At 35.7% G+C, this 17,943-nt stretch overlaps 1 protein-coding gene across 2 annotated transcripts; it reads right to left on the reverse strand.

The window, feature by feature from the left end:
• Positions 1-3,189: 3,189 nt before the first annotated feature.
• galcb (galactosylceramidase b) lies at positions 3,190-17,093 on the reverse strand. 2 transcript variants are annotated; one of them, XM_062439868.1, is made up of 17 exons: positions 16,938-17,093; positions 16,745-16,813; positions 16,596-16,659; positions 15,368-15,481; positions 14,181-14,320; positions 13,095-13,133; positions 11,029-11,159; positions 9,123-9,278; positions 8,694-8,818; positions 7,362-7,489; positions 7,165-7,254; positions 6,991-7,080; positions 6,767-6,911; positions 6,442-6,622; positions 4,765-4,928; positions 4,598-4,674; positions 3,190-3,605 (listed from the first exon to the last, which is right to left on the reverse strand). In XM_062439868.1, the coding sequence occupies exons 1-17, from the start codon at positions 17,076-17,078 to the stop codon at positions 3,453-3,455; spliced, it is 2,007 nt and encodes a 668-aa protein (XP_062295852.1). In that variant the 5' UTR covers positions 17,079-17,093; the 3' UTR covers positions 3,190-3,452. The 2 variants fall into 2 exon arrangements, with proteins under 2 accessions (XP_062295852.1, XP_062295853.1); XM_062439869.1 differs by lacking the exon at positions 11,029-11,159 and adding an exon at positions 12,777-12,904.
• Between the last annotated feature and the right edge of the window lie 850 nt (positions 17,094-17,943).

The raw sequence follows: 17,943 nt of genomic DNA on the forward strand, positions 1-17,943 counted from the left end.
TGTATTGTATTATAATATAATGTATTGTAATGTAATTTAATATAATGTATTGTATTGTAATGTAATGTATTTTGATGCATTGCATAGTAATGTAATGTATTTTGATGCATTGTATAGTAATGTAATGTATTGTGCTGGAATGTAACGTATTTAATTGTAATATAATGTATTGTTCTGTAATGTATTGTAATCTAATGTTTTATGCTGTAATGTTATGTAATGTACTGGAATGGAATGTATTGTCCTGTAATGTATTGTAACGTAATTTATTGTAATGTAATGTGCTACAATGTATTGTATTATAATGTAGAATAATATATTGTAATGTAATGTATTGTGCTGTAATGTTGTGTAATGTACAGTAATGTAATGTAATGTTCTGTAATGTGTTGTAATGTAATATCATGTAATGAATTGTAATGTAATGTACTGTAATCAAATGTTTTATGCTGTAATGTAATGTCATGTTTTGCAATGTAATGTACTGTAATGTATTGTAATATAATGTCATGTATTGTAATGTAATGTGTAGTAATGTAATGTATTGTAATGTAATGCAATGCCTTGTATTGTACTGTAATGTATTGTAATATAATCCAATGTATTGCAATGTAATGTACTTTACTGTCTTGTATTGTAATGTAATGTACTGTAATCAAATGTTTTATGCTGTAATGTAATGTCATGTTTTGCAATGTAATGTACTGTAATGTATTGCAATCTAATGTTTTATGATGTAATGTAATGCTATTTATTGTAATGTATTGTAATATAATGTAATGTCATGTTTTGCAATGTAATGTACTGTAATGTAATATATTGTATTGTAATGTACTGTAATGTATTGTATTGTAATGTAATGTTTGTATTGTAATACAATGTAATGTATTGTTCTGTAATGTATTGTAATGCACTGTAATGTATTGATATGTAATATAATCCCCTTATGATGTACTGTAATATATTGCAATGCAATGTATTGTGCTGTAATGTTGTGTAATGCACTTTAATATAATGTATTTTAATGTGCTGTAATGTAATGTAATGTATTGTTCCGTAATGTAATGTAATATATTGTAATGTATTGTAATTTAATGTTTTGTGCTGGAATGTAATGTATTGTAATGTAATGTAATATGTTGTATTGTAATGTAATGTACTGTAATGTACGGTATTGTAATGTAATGTAATGTAATGTAATGTATGGTATTGTAATGTAATGTAATGTATAGTAATATGTTGTATTGTAATGTAATGTAATGTACTGTAATGTATGGTATTGTAATGTAATGTAATGTATGGTATTGTAATGTAATGTAATGCAATATAATATAATTTATTGTAATGTAATGTAATATGTTGTATTGTAATGTAATGTATTTTGATGTTTTGTTTTGTAATGTAATGTATTGTGCTGGAATGTAATGTATTTTAATGTAATGTAATATATTGTTCTGTAATGTATAGTAATCTAATGTATGTATGTAATGTATTGTGCTGTAATGTTGTGTAATGTACAGTAATGTAATGTAATGTTCTGTAATGTATTGTAATGTGTTGTAATGTAATATAATGTAATGCATTGTAATGTAATGTAATTTACTGTCTTGTATTGTAATGTAATGTACTGTAATCAAATGTTTTATGCTGTAATGTAATGTCATGTTTTGCAATGTAATGTACTGTAATGTATTGTAATATAATGTAATGTATTGTAATGTAATGTGTAGTAATGTAATGTATTGTAATGTCATGCAATGCCTTGTATTGTACTGTAATGTATTGTCATATAATCCAATGTATTGCAATGTAATGTACTTTACTGTCTTGTATTGTAATGTAATGTACTGTAATCAAATGTTTTATGCTGTAATGTAATGTCATGTTTTGCAATGTAATGTACTGTAATGTATTGCAATCTAATGTTTTATGATGTAATGTAATGCTATTTATTGTAATGTATTGTAATATATTGTAATGTCATGTTTTGCAATGTAATGTACTGTAATGTTATATATTGTATTGCAATGTAATGTACTGTAATATATTGTATTGTAATGTACTGTAATGTATTGTAATGAATTGTATTTTAATGTAATGCAATATAATATAATGTATTGTAATCTAATGTTTTATGCTGTAATGTTAAGTAATGTACTGTAATGTAATGTCTTGTATTGTAATGTAATATAATGTATTGTAATGTAATGTAATGTACTGTAAATTATTGCAATGCAACGTATTGTAATGCACTGTATTGTATTGTCAAGTAATGTAATGTATTGTATTCTAATGCAATGTAATGTACTGTAATTTCATGTAACACATGGCAACATAATGTAATGTATTGTAGTTGACTTACTGTAATGTTTTGCAATATATTATAATGTATTATAATATATTACAATGTTAAGTAATGTATTGTAATGTAATGTATTGTATTGAATGAGAAAATAACAGTAGATGTGTTGTGTGCCTCATTCACTTTACTGCCTTATATGATACGTAAAGTAGTAATTGGTGTTTTTTGGGTAAAACCTTTGCTGTGGTCGGCAAAAGTGCATCAAACACATCATTTGCCTCATCATTTGAAATCATATGATCCAAACATAGTTATTGTACTGTCTGACAATAAAATGTAAATTGAAGTGGAGAATGATTTCAATCTCTGTCACACAATTATAGAACAAAGCCCATCACACTTAGAGCCAAATCCACAAAGAATGAACTGTGCTTCCTTAAAGAATCATGGGGCTTTTTTTCACCTAAAGTTTAACATAGTTCATTTATTGTTGACATAAGTACTCATTATTTTAATTGCTGAACAGAACAGGTAGTTATACATGTGTGTGCCAATAATACACAGAAATTAATAAAGTTCATGCCTTATAAGTATTTTTTCTTCAATACATTTAAGTGTTTCAGTGTGCTGTACTAGTAGCAAAAATCACACCTCAACCTGCCTGTGTGTAACAGGTGAAAATGTCTGCTGAGATAAAGCATCTGTTACAACATGATAGTGCCTGCGTCATGGTTACCAATAGGAATGACTATGTACTAAGTGTGCTGTGAGGATTCATGACGAACATGATAGATGGTCTTCAGTTGTAAGATTATGGTCTGTAGAATAGGCTTTTCATCCCAGCGAGGTAGGCAACGTTTCAAATCATTAAAACAAATATAACAAAATCATAAAATATAAAATGTTTTTATTCCATAAAAACCACATAGTGCAAAATAATGTACATTAATCTTAGACAGCAGATTTCAAGGGAGCAGTGCTTCATGTTTCATCATGTGCCCTTATGTATCCTCAATGCTTGTGTGAAATCATTATTTTAAAATCTATATAGCTTGAAGCCAGAGATAGAACTCTGAAGTGTTAAAATCATCACATTGATCAAGTCAATAAATTAATCACAACATTCACATGAATCATGATTTCACAGTGTTCAGAATAATTTTTCTGCCTCCACGGCAAAGTTATCAAACTGAGCCAGTTCATATGAGTGTGTTCCTATAGCAGCCCAGCCGTTCTTTGGTGTCAGTATCACAGCTTTTTTCCACAGTGGATATCCATTCAGCTTCCCAGACGCATACTGACCCTGCAGCAGAGAGAGAGAGAGAGAGAGAGAGAGAGAGGGGGGGAGACAAGTTTAACCACATACAGCACATTTACCTGTTTTACTCGTTACAGTATGACTGTTTACAGGCTTCCAGACAGTCAGTCACATGGATGTGACAATAAACCCTGCAGATGGTGGCTGAGAGGTTCAGTTACCATGTGATTACACTTTGACTGACATTAACAACCAGTCACTGCAGTCATTTACTAAATCAATCAATCAAACTTTATGTATATAGCAGCTTTCATACAGGTTAATGTAGTTCAAAGTGCTTCAAAGTAGTAGACTGAGAACAACATAAAGAAAAGGAATTAAAAAAGAGAAACAAGTTGAGACCAATTCACTGCCATACGATGAGAAAATAAGAATGATAAAAGCGTTTTTAAAATAAAAAAAATTATTAAATAAAGTAAAATAAATAAGAGAAAATAAAAAAAAACATAAATAATAAAGAGAAAATTAAATATTAGAGGAAAAAAATGAGGTTAAAATAGATAAGAAAAAGACAAAACAAAAGTAAGAATGAAATAAAAGAGATAACGTTTATTAAAAAGTAAACTAATAAGAGCAAAGGGCAGAGCCGATGTTAGTAATTGAAGTAAGATGGACTGCTCAAAAACAGGTTTTATGTTTCAATATTAATGGGACTGAATACCAACTGATATATTCAAATGTCTTTCTATGTTCAACCGATAGCCCAAGTCAAAAAATATTCACTATCTGGGTTTTTTGCTTCTTTTTTTCTCCTTTAATGACTAATCTACTATTCTAAATTGTGTGTAGGCTTCTCCACCTGATACACTGATGCATGTATGCAACAAAGCAAAGGAGAATGATTTGTGTGGACAGGAATAACAAATATCAGGGTGTGGGGAGTAATCAGCCAATCACATCACTTGTTTTATGACACTGAAACAGCTGAGCTAATCCCAGTGAAGCCTGACAGCAGCTCAACAAATGAAGACACTTACTTGTACAGTGAGCGATAAGGTGTGCCAACCATACGCTCGAGTACCAGACTGTCCCTCAGCCAGTACTGTCTGACCAGCTGTGGACAGAACAATAGAACATCATTCCCTTTACATGCTTTAAAGTCTGACTACACTTTTACCTTTATGATATAATGTGTAATACTGACCGAGATCATTGGTGACTTTGTACGTGCCGTCTGCAAACACCCAGAAGAAGACTCCTTTAGCGCTGCGGACTGACTGCCCTCCTTTATCCACCCTGGCTGCTATGAAAACACCACCAGTCTTCACTTTCTCCATGAAGACGTCACATGTGACAGTCACGTTCTGCCTGGAAAGTAAAAAAAAAAAACACATTAAAAGGTATACTATGATGGTTTAGTTGGTGTTTGTGAACATATCGTTCATAGTTGAGAGAGAAGTGGTGGTCGAGCGAGCTAGACTGAATAAATAGAACAAACAGCATTGGTGAGATTAAAGGTGGTTATGTTCTAAAACTCAAATAAACACACCCACACTTTTGCACAAACCTGCGGGAAGGTGCAGCCTTGCCAGATTTAGTGTGAATGCAGAGCTTTATCCTCTCTGCTCTGTGTGTGTGTGTGTGTGTGTGTGTGTGTGTGTAGCTCAGCCCCGCACACACCTGCTGCTCTTTATACATCCGTGACACAGAGACGGAGAGCAGAGCGAAGCAGATGAGAGAGACAGACCCAGTGGTGTAAACAGATCAGTACACTATGAAAAATATATATCAATAAAAATCACTAGGAATAATAAGGCCGAGCATGAAGTGCAACATGAAATAAATGTCATTGTATTTAAATGTATAACATGTTTGTCATGTCATACTGTGTACCAAATGATGTCTTATATGTTTCAGTTCAATAAATGAGTGCAGTCTGTATTTTGTTCATGTGGATGGAAATAAATAATTAATTTCACTGAATAATACGTTCATGATAAATATGTAAAAGGTCAGCTAAACTCATTTGATTTAATTCATGTTTAGATAAGAATGATGTTTTGTATAGGCAAACAGTATTTTAAGCTTTCTTTTAGGAGAGTCATTTATGTTACTGTCACTTTAAGAGAGTAGGTCTCCAGCACACAGAGATATATCAGGCAGTTGAGGTTCAATTAAGGACCGAGCCACACAGTTTTCTTACCGTAATACTTTTTGCTGATTAGGAAAGCTTAATTTTGAACACTCCTGTAAGAAGATACTGCAAAACTGTGGAATAAATATACTTTGCTTTATCTTTTTTTAGATCCCGAGTCCTGTGGAAGTTTGTTCCTGCTCAAGTGAATGTACACAAGTCAAGCTATTAAAGCAATTGATGAGATTCAACTCCCACACATACTTTCTGGCTATAGATAACAATCATTCTCACTAATATAAGTAATGACTCATGAATCGTGACCTGGATGTGGATAAGCAGCAGAAAAGGAATGCATGCATAGATTAACCAATTAAAAATGAATAGTAATAATAGAATATTTTTATTTATTTATTTATTTGATAAACGAGTCCGGTCTTGAGCGCACCTGAATTTTGTTGTATTATGTACAATGACAATAAAGTAATATTTAATCTTTATCTTTAAAAGAAATAATAGTTTTATATTATAATAATTAATTCAAAGTCAGAGAACAATAAAATCTGAGATTTTCCATACATTACTAACATTACTGCCTATGATGGGTTAGGGTTAGGGTTAGGCTCTCAATATATTTAATGAGATTTAAGACATTTAAAAACCTTCTATGGACTTTTTTTACTTTTTTTGTGAGGAAACCTTCAAGACCTTCAGTTACTGAGCATGTTCACTGAAGCATCATCTCACCACTGATAGTCTCCTATGACGCTAATGGTCTGGTCAGCGTCCGTCGCCCAGGTGACGGGTCTCTGGGTCAGAACTTGGCGCAGGGTGAAGACGTGAGGTCCGGGGTCGGTCAGGTTGACGTAGTACTCAAACACCCCGGTTTGGTCTGCAAAGTCTGGAGCTTCAGAGAAGGGGGGGGTTCCTACAGGAGAGCACATAAATACAGGCAGAAGCACTGTGAAGGCCAGTTTTTTTACCATCTCACAATTGTGTGAAAAACTACGACAATAACTGAATGACCTGTAGAACACCAGTAAATAACCTGGTCTCTGTGTGTGTTACTTACGGACATTAAAGTCATCCTTGTAGGCTTTGGGGAAGCGAGCAGAGGGAGGAGGGTCGGGGTAGCTGCCTTTCTGTCCTGTTTTAACGGTGGTTAAGGTGTAAACCTCGTCTTCTGCCAGATTCAAGGTGAACGTTCCATCTGAAAGCTGAAATCATCATCAACGTATTTGTGAGAGACAGTTAGATAAAATGTGTTAAAATCTATTTTGGGAACTGTCCCTTTACCTTCAGTGGAGTCAGTTTCTCGAAGAAGGAGGGCTTTTTAGTCTTGAAGTTAAACTGCGACCGCCATACTTGGAGCTCCTTGATGGATACCTGGAATATTAAATAAGTTAGTGTAAGACAGAAGTATCAATCGGTATCTTTTAATGGTTTGGTGAAGACTCCAGAGGAACTTACAAAAGATCCCTTCAGCTGGAATGTTGCATTCTGTGCCGTTACATTAAAGGGAAGGAGTGGAGGTCTGATGCACACTGAATGATCGTGAGTCTGTAGAGGAAACAGAGGAATACCTTGTAATGTTTTTGTCACACTGTAACACTGTATGTATATGTAACAACAACACAAGAGCCTCCAGAACTGAAAGCTGAACTTACCATGGTTTCTATGACAACGGTGAGGTTTCCTTTTCCGTCAGTCAGGGCTACGTAACTTCCGCCTTGTGCCAGATGTCCAACAGTCTGCAGGTAGCTCCATCCAGGCTGACTGAACTGTGTGGTGTGAGCTGCAAGGAACACAAGTCACTGCTAAACTGTATCATGTCCTATTAGCTCATTAAAAATAAACAATGCATTGTGTGATTTATTATATTTAGAGGGCACACTGGAGTAATCTGCTGTTCTTCTTACTGATGCTAATACTGTTCAATATCAGAATGAAAGGGTTACTGCAGTCATGTACTTTTTCCAGATCCTACATTTCCCACAATGCATAACATTTGCAATCACAGAAGACACTTTCACAAGTTGAATAGTACTCTCTGTGAAGAGTAAACTGAACGTCTTGTATTAAATTGGTGGAGTGACCCTTTAAATTCTGCACTGCATCATGTATAATGCCTAAATATGATTGGATTCAGATTCACTTCTTGATTCAATAAACCAATAAAGCAGTTACTATATTTAGGCTCTTCCTCCAGTTGACTGTGTGATCACCAATCACCCACTTCTTCTCTTCTGTTATTAAGAGGTCTGTTAAAGTTGAGGTTAGATGTTCCACTCCAATAACAACCTCTTAAAGATCAACTACAAGATAACACCAACATGTGCTCACTGACTTGTGGTAGATAAGAGTTCTTAAGTGAATCTAACTTATCAAACTACAGTATCTAATAACTTAATTAACCTTTCTGAGCCTCTTTACACTGGCTTCTGGTGAAACTGAGCATTTTTAGAGTGCATTATAATAATGTAATATCAGACCTGTCATGATAACTACTTTTATTGGACGATATATTGTCTTAGAAATAATCACGATTAACAATATTATTGTCATTTGAAGATCATTTTATACCACTGATATAATGATAATATAATAGTATAATAATGTAGATCATACATACTATATGTATGTATGATCTACATACATATAGTTCATTCTTTGAAGTGCTTTGTATAATATTATTACTGCGGGAGCTCATGCACCTTGACCTCTGTGTAATAACTGCTTTCAGTAATAAGCTAATGTGTCTCAGTGCCATGTTAGTGTGATGTTAACTGTTTTAACATCCTGTTGCATTGTGGTCAGTATCAGCTTGGCTTGTGAAACTATCCTGCTGAACACTGAAATACAGCCCCTGTGTCAACATGTGAACAATGTAGTGAATGATCAACTCTTTCTATTTGCCATCCTCATGTGCGGTTAAATATCAACAGAAACTAGTGTCACATGTCCTCAGTATGTCATGATATCTGTGTCCACATGCGAACCTGTGATCCAGATAGGAGACTCCACCACATAGTTGCCGCTCCAGGGCTCCTCGGCTGTCATCAGCCCGTCTCGGCCGAACGGCAGCTCCTCGTAGTAGCTGGCCACCAGGTTCCAGGAGATGGTGCTGCAGGAAGAGTCAGGGGCTGTTTACACTTGATTGATTTGAAATATATTTTAGTCATCTACTTCAATTCACACACTTCATTTCAGCTTCACTGGGGTTTCTGATTTTACTTTTTTTAAACCTCAAAGATGTAATCTGTTTTTTATTAGAATCAAATGCTAGAAATAACTTGTAAGGTCAGTTTTTGTTTCTTCTATACAAAGTTAAAGTGATGAATGAATGTAGATCACGTTAAAAGGCATTTGATGAGACTGTAGAAATTGTGCTGAAATAAAAACACAGAGTTGTTGTTGTGTATGCTTACGCAGTCATGAGTCCGTTGACGTAGTTCTGGTTGAGGATGCGAGCCCAGCAGCCTCCTCCAACCTCATCGTTGAAGGTGCTGTAGTCCTCTGAGGACCACAGCTTCTTCTGTGTCTTCAGGGCCTCCATCACTGTGTTGGTGCCTGGGTAGTGGGCCCTGAGAAGGGGGGGGGGGTTACACATATGTCACACAAGGTCAAAGGTCACATGATAAAAAAATCATCTACTTTTCATTTAAGTTGTGACAAAGGCCAGAGTCACAGGATGTCAGGTTGAGGAGTTTTGTATATTCCGTCTCACCAAACACACTGTGTGCATTCTAGAAGTCAGATATGTTGAGTACATTTCCTTCCTCATTAAACATCTGCTGAACTGATATTTGAATGTGTAACATCCCTATGCATCTATGTTTCCTCTTCTAGCAGGACATTATTGCTACTGAGTGTGTTAAGGCAACCACCTTTCAATAACTTCATCAAAGTAATGTAACTTATTATATTTGATGACTTTTTGATGACTTTTCTAATTTTCTAACCAATGTTTTCAGCTGTTTTTCATGGATACTGACATGACTTATAAGAGAGATCATTTCTTATAAAGCAACATTTATCTCTCATTTGAAAATGTATTCATTAGTTTATGTAGATTTACGAATATAAAATAAGGATATTTGATGAAAAAAGTCAAAAGTCTGGCATGAGCTTATTTGGTACTGTGGCACCATTTAAGCCCATGTGTGCTCCAAATAAGCCCACATCATGATTTATTTACTAAATATTTAAAAAATGTTTTAAAGAAAATTGATTTCAAAGCATTAAAAAGGCATTATGTATTTAGTAACATGTTAAATATTAAAATGATACTAATGTTCAAACTCTACTGGGTACCTTTTAAACCCATATAAACACACAAAACACAAGCAAATGAAAAAAAAGCCCAACAACAATAAAACATGAATACATCTGCTGCATTTAGTTAAAAAAAAAAATGCACACACAAACATGCACATTAACAAAATACAGGCAAATGAAGAAGAAAAAAATCACCAATTTAGCAACAAAACAGGGAAGCTATGTAAGTGGTGTTTTGCACCACTTACATAGTTTCATGCAGGTTGCATGATTCACACATTACTGCATATATTGTCTATTGACACTGGCTACAGCTACACCCTCACACTAACAATGCTGGCCTTATACTAATTGCTAGCGTTCCGTTTTTGATGTCCCCAGGATACTTACTCTGTGTTGTAACTCAGCTCTGTTGTTGCATATGACTTGGAGTTTTTATTTGTTTGCAGCACATTGCTACATTTTCTTTAAACTGCAGTGTGATGAGCTATACTTTAAGATAACTTTATTTACTGTACTTCAAAACATTCAAATGTAACAGTCAGCAAACAGGCAGTTCTGCTAATTATTAGATTAATTTGAAAATATCTTTAAGTTTTTTCCACAAAATATGACATTTGAGTTTTAATTTGAAGTTTGGCAAATCCAGTTTTTCTCATTATATTTACAGCTGGACAAAATGTATTTAGATATTCCTCTCTCCAACCTGTGCTATGAAGTTACTCTATTGTATTGTTCTTGTGTAATTGTGTGTGCCTCGACAGACAGACAACAGAAAAAGCCCACTGTATGTCACATACCTGCATCACTGTGGACACACATCAAATATATTTGAATCAGCCCCCTGAGTTTAAAACTACAATGCACATGTCAGAATACAGGAAGATACTCATGCACATGCACACGCACACGCACAAACTAGAAATTTTCAGTAACAAGTATCAAGTTAAGTGACGGACTCACAAATCAGCCGGCTGATGTTAAAGTGTCCAGACTGGCAAAAAAGAAGCCATAGCATGCAAGCTTTGATTGACAGGAGACAGAGGATGGTCCTACCCTATCACGTCTACGGCTCTGTTGAGCTCGGGGTCTAACATCAGAGACAGGGTAATGGGCTCCCACAGGTTGTCACTGGCTATGATCCTGACCCTCTCCAGGCCGCTCTTATCCAGAGTGTACCGCAGCAGCTGGTACAGCCGGTCACAGTGACAGTGAGGAGGAAGAGCAGAGGAAGAAGAGGGACAGACAGCTGTGACAATTCTGACTGCGTGTGGCTTTACAGTATTTGCTGCAACCGTGTTAAACTCAAATACCTGTAAGAGCTTTTTGGGGAAATAAAGCCAATATGGAATCAAACTGACAACCTTGTAACAAAATTTAATATCAATTATTGTGTCAACTTTAAAGCTGCATTCATATTTTTTTTTTTTTTTGCGCCATTCAGATGAAAATAAATCCAATATTCACTCTCCTTTCAGCTCTGGTTTGTTCTCCACCAACTTCTGAACAATATATCTAGCTCTTTAGCTGCTAAACGCTACGCTATGTTCACCAGCTAGTTGCTAACAGTCTTCCTGCTGTTCAGTGCTGAGCAGGTAGTGAACAGTGAGTTTATATGAGCAGCGCTGAGTGATTATTAAAACTGGATATTGTCACTTATCACCTGTCACTATTACATTTTAATAAATAATGTCCTGATTTGATTTTTTATATTAATTTCAATTCAACTGATTTGATTCTATTATGTCAAATTAAAAGCAACACTGTATGTCAGCTAGCACTGTGTAGGCCTATTATTATTCCACCTCATGTAAGCCTTTTTATATACTTTTGGATACAGAATTGCAGAATAGGCTAAATACTCTGATATCTGCACACAGCTAGCCACCTAGCACTAGCTACCAGACTGGCAAGAACTCGCTTAAAAAAGCAGAACCCACACACAGTTCACTGGACTGCCACCTCTCTGATAGCCACAGCTAACTAGCTGTCCTCACAACAGATTAGCCTGATATCTACTCGCAGCTAGCCAGTTAGCACAAGCTACCACACAGGAAGGAAGCCTCTGAACAAAATTGAATACACACACAGTTCACTTGACTGCCACCTCTCTGATAGCCAGAGCTAACTAGTCGTCCTTACAAGAGATTAGCCTGATATCTGTGCACAGCTAGCAGTTAGCACTAGCTACCAGACTGGCAAGAAGACACTGAATTGACTACAGTACTTTAAACTGACAAGTACAGGTACAGATACCCACAAAAAACACACCATAATAATAATATGGTGTGTCATAATAATGATAATATTGATTAGTGCAGCTTTAGAATAACATATTTATGTTTTAACATGACGGCAGCAATATACTGTCCAGCTTTCTACATTGAAATTGGTGAGTTATGTTGAGTGGTGAAAGTGTCACGCTTCACTGGAAAATACTACTCCATGCATATGGACATGCATATATGCAGATGATGCAGTTAGTTTATGATTGAACTGTCACTTCTGACTCTCAGATGCAATAGAAAAACAGCCACAAACATTTATAGAGAGGAAGGATTCGACGGATGAGGAACACAAGCCCGACTCAACAAGCGCTTTGAAAGCAAAGCCACACCCAGATGCAGTGGACGTTTCACCATCTGCTCATCACAAGTTTAGTCAATCAGTTATTAGGGATCAAATTTCCCTTTATTGAGCCTGAACCACATGGTGAAACACACGCCTCTGCAGTTGGTCAATTTAGTGATTATGCAATAAGAGTTTTAAGCATTTCATTTCGAGTCACCGCCGACTGTACTTACCCGATCACGTCAACAGCGTCATTAAGGTACGGGTCAACAACAATAGAATTGGCGATGCTCCAATCACCATCAGCTGCGATGATGCCAACGTCAGTAAGACCGACTTTATCCAGCGTGTTCCGGAGCACCTTAGCAACAAAGACATGCTCTCAGAGGAACCCAGCTAGACTTTAAAAACCATCTCATCCGTCGAGAGTCAATCCTGGATTTCTCATTAATGTCGGTGGCTGTTTTTCTCCTTAAACTTAAGGCTGAGCTACTACATAATACACAAAGACTCGACTGTCAAATCAATGACGTACAAAAGGTTAGAATTACCTTGATGTACTTGCTGTTGTAGCTTCGCTCGTTCCAGATCTAAATTGATGAGAGTGAGTTTCGATTACACAGGTTCATTTGTAATCAGCTGACAGTTAACAGTAAACCCTACATCCATCATTACACACGCATCTTTTTCAGCCTGGTTAACTGAATTTTATAGTTGCTTTTTGTTACGGCTCTCACCATTAGAGCCCGACCTATAACCGATATATCAGTCAGCCAATATTATCGGTCGATATTGACCTATCACAGCTAATCGGTATTGGTGAATATGTTCTGTACATATTATATTATCAGTCGGGCTCTACTCACAATTACCCAAAACTTTGTGACAACCATAGTTGCAGTTGAGACTTTCTGTTTTAATCACCAAAAAACTGGAAATAAGGGCAGAAACTCACAAACAAGACATGCTGGCTACCATTCAGTTTGTAGAGGAAGCAGCAGGTAGGTACAGAAAGTTAGTACGGAGGGCAAAGTTCATGTACATAAATGAACTTGGTGACTTGGAAAGGATGAAGGTTGAGGCAAAAAGAGCAGTACAGCCCAGAAGGAATGGGAAGGCCCCTACGCTACAAGGTAACCTAATCACACCTGATGTCTATCATGTATTTATCATAAATAAATGTAGTTAGAATTGTACTATTCCCTCCTAAAAATGACCATCTGATCTGATGGAGCTCCCTCATCGATCTGTATCACTGGAAGCTGAAACAGCAACAGTAAAGTAAACTGCATTTGATGAACAGCCTGACCGATTTGCCAACAGGAAGTCGAGTGTGGGAGGCGTCAGCACTTTTTCTTCTGTAAATTTGTACTTTTGAACTGCATGGTAATAATCTTGTGACTCTAACTTACTTTAACTCATAAAGATATTATGAAAAGCAACTTTGTCTTTAATTCCTTCATGACTAAACGACAGGTTTAGAAATGAACATCTACCATGAAAGAAGTTGCATGTATACCTTCTAGACGTAGTTCTATGTCCATTGTTGAAGGAAAAGTTCTGCTATAAAGGGTAATTCTATAATTTATAACATGGAGCGTGAACAAAAATGAGAATCAGAGTAAATGAGTACACACCCCAACATATTCAATGTCCAGATCATGGTACTGTTTAGCTCCAAGGATCCAGTTCACTACGTATGCTGCAGTGATGTCTGGAAAGTCATAGGGCCAGTTCTTACCATTACCCACCCAACCAGGGAACGCCCAGGGTAAACCTGCATGAACACACACACAAACACAGCTGAAGATACTTTATACCACCAGTTCACAGTAATAATGATAAATTAAACTTAAACTCAAGTCTAGCAAATCTTTGATATATCAAAGAGGTAGAAGTTCCACGAGGCTTGATATGCCACCTCCCCTCGAGACAGTAGACATCAAATGTCCTACACTTCAGACTGACCCTGAACTCTGCTTTCAGCCCAACATTGACTTCATTATAATATCCAACATCTGGTTATCTGAGCTCAATCCATGGCTTAATTAAATGTTTTTCATTCGATGTCAGAAAAAGAATCATATATCTCAGCTATTTTTACCTAGAATTGATTATCATAACATCTTATACTTATCTCAGACATCTAAATGTGGTTATATAACTCTCTGTGTGGATTTATTTAGAGATGCCCATACAGAACTCATCACTGCTTAATGTAGGAATCATTTAATTGGTTGCAGCCTAAAGCTAGAAGGTAGTTTCACCAGCTTTATATGAATAAAACAGTTTTTGGTTCCATACAGATCTCCATAATCAATCAGACTTGTCCAGTATCCCTTTTTTTCTTGTCCCTAGAATGTTTAAAGAAGTTGGACGCAGGTCTTTTCGATAAAAAGCTCAAGCCAACTTTTTCTTTGGATCTATCACCTCTTTCTGCTGCTTCGGGACTTCTTTAATCTGTCATCTTATGACAGCCTGTTCATGCTTTTGTGTGTATTTTGCAATAAGAAGATAAGCTGATTGAAGTGCTCTGTGTACTGATGAAACTTATCTGATTTTCGGGTTATTTCTTGTATCGAGTTCTTTTGAATTACAGCTGAGTGTTGGGGGGGAAGGGTGAGCAAGCTGTCTGTATCTGTATTTTATAGTGTATGTTACTAGCATATATGTAGACATTCCAAAAAAAACCTGATACATCCAATTAGGAATTTCATATTCATTAACAGAGGTACTGAAGACATATTTCAGGGCTGAATGAAAAATTGGTTTAGTGTAAAAGATTAGTTAGTTTGGGGCACAAGAAATGTCAGTGCTTTCTTACCTATGAGTGTGATGTTTGGGTTCCTCTTCTTGGCCTCTTTCATAAGCCACCACTCGTAGCCTCGGAAGTAGTTCTGATCATTCTCATAGTGCATGTGTGACGGCTCTGTCCCATCTATACAAATATCACAGTCCAATGAGACATCAAAACCAGGAAATAACACGACTCAAAAGGAAGTGACCCTGACATTCTAGAATATTTAAACAACCTCATGATACTGTCCTACATTTGTTCTACGGTCACAAGTGTGGTGTTCTGTGGACCTTTTCACTCCTACATCACTGATCTACAAGTCATCAGATTAGTCAGCACAGGAGGAAACAACATGTGTGAATATGGACGTCTATCAGTCTGACACTCAAGAATATGACATATTTTTGGACACATATTACAATTACAAATATCTAAATTAGGTGATCTACAGAAAATGAATAAATAGTATTAAAGTCTTCATTTTAGCCTTTTATAAGCTTTTCTGACAGTCATCTTCACACTGAAGCACTACTGAACTTCTTTTAATATGTTGTATTTAACTTGATTTTATATACTGTATTTTTATTCTATCTTGTTATCTATCGTCTTATGTTTTGGCTACTTTTACTATGTGCTATTTTTTACTATATTTCCAATCATTTTCTTCATCTTATATTACATTAATGTTTCCATTTCTTTCCTCTTTCTATTTAAAATTGCTTTAAGCTCCTTTTGGGTCCTTTTCATGCAAAGTACTTGGTGTATGTATATTCTTCTGTTGTAAAGCACTTGGAACTACATTTCTTTTATGAATGCTGCTATACAAAGTTGTTACACTCCTCACTGCTTTTTGGGTCCAACCAGCAGTCAAAAATCAAAAAATGTCAAGTTTACAATATAATATAGTGTAAGACAAGAATGGAAAGATGGAACCAGCAAATGTTTTGCTATTTTGCTGTAAAACTTAGAAAAATCAATCAATCCATGAGCAAAATATCGGTACTACATTTTCTTTTGACTCATTTAGATGTGTCACCCAGTGATACAATTACTTAATATAGCAAATAAAATAAACCAATGACAATATATACAGTACAGATTGAAATGATCACAGCACATTGTGCTCATGTTAAATTGGTGGTCATTGTAAATTGAATATCTGTTGTTGGAATATAAAAAATACTTTGAAGGTGTCACCAAGAGCTTCCTGGATAAACATTAACCATTACTTTTAATGTTACTAACTATCACTCACCAGTAGTTTGGGCATCTCCTCCAATCTCTACCTTCAGTATGTGCAGAGACGCCCCAAAATTTGGCTGAAAACATCATAAAAAATTCATAAATAAGTTTTCAAAGTAGCAGCCACAGTAAAGTGAATGAATGATCAACGTTATAGTCTACCTTGAATAGATAGTCTAATATCTGGCTACGGTAAGGCTCTGCGTAGTTGACCAGTAAACGAGACGTCGCCTAAACAAACCAGGACATAAATAAAGATACATTAGTAAATGAATAAGTACATTATTCATACTTTACGTCCTCCTGTGGGAAGTATCGTACCAGGAAGTAAGTGACTAATTGAAGATAAACTCACCCCTCCGCCGCTCAAACCGCCAATTCCGTCAAAAACTCTCCCCAGTCCGTCTTTATCGTTCAGGACATAATTCTGTGAAGAGGAAAAATCTAAAAACAAACTTAAAAACAGCACAAACACCGCAGTCGCTCTTTGCGCCATACTGCTCGACTGCTCTCTCCGCTTTCCCTGAACGTCACATGGTATGTCACATGACAGCGCTGCTAGAGGTCACGTGATCTCTAGCAGGAACCAATGACAATAACATTTCACAAAACTCTGAACATTTACAATATAACACAAATATATTACACATTTTAAAACTGACTTTTAAAAAGAAATAGGCTACAGTTAGACAATAAAGGATCTGGTGTGTGTACAGTGTGTGTGTATTCATATGTTTCTCAATGTTTGGTGGTGTTTGTACAGTGTGTGTGTGTGTGTGTGTGTGTATATTGTTCAATGTTTGGTGGTGTTTGGGCATGATGTTGACAGATTGTGAAAACGAATTTCCCCATGGGACAATAAAGGCTATCTATCTATCTATCTATCTATCTATCTATCTATCTATCTATCTATCTATCTATCTATCTATCTATCTATCTATCTATCTATCTATCTATCTATCTATCTATCTATCTATCTATCTCTATCTATACAAGATGGGAAAACCTTACATACCATTTGTTTATCAGAACTTAGTTTTTTCTGCTTTCCTTTCCCATTAATCATCTCACCACCCCTCACATTTATCTGCTGACCCTTTGGAGGGGCCCCACCCCTAGGTTGGGAACCACTGGACTAAACTAGCTAACTATTTTATTTCTTTCTTTCTTTGTGACCATTTTCTTTATTTAATTTTTTGTATTATTACTTAATGTTCCAAGTGGAGACTACAACACAAGGCAACCAGACATTACACTTACAACAAACATAAATAATGTAGTCAATAAAGTCAAAATGTACATATCATTGAATACTGTACATGCTTTGATATTTGTCTGTTGCCACAAACCACCAAAAACAA

This window comes from Scomber scombrus, chromosome 19 (assembly GCF_963691925.1).
Source record: "Scomber scombrus chromosome 19, fScoSco1.1, whole genome shotgun sequence".
NCBI classification, from domain to species: domain Eukaryota; kingdom Metazoa; phylum Chordata; class Actinopteri; order Scombriformes; family Scombridae; genus Scomber; species Scomber scombrus.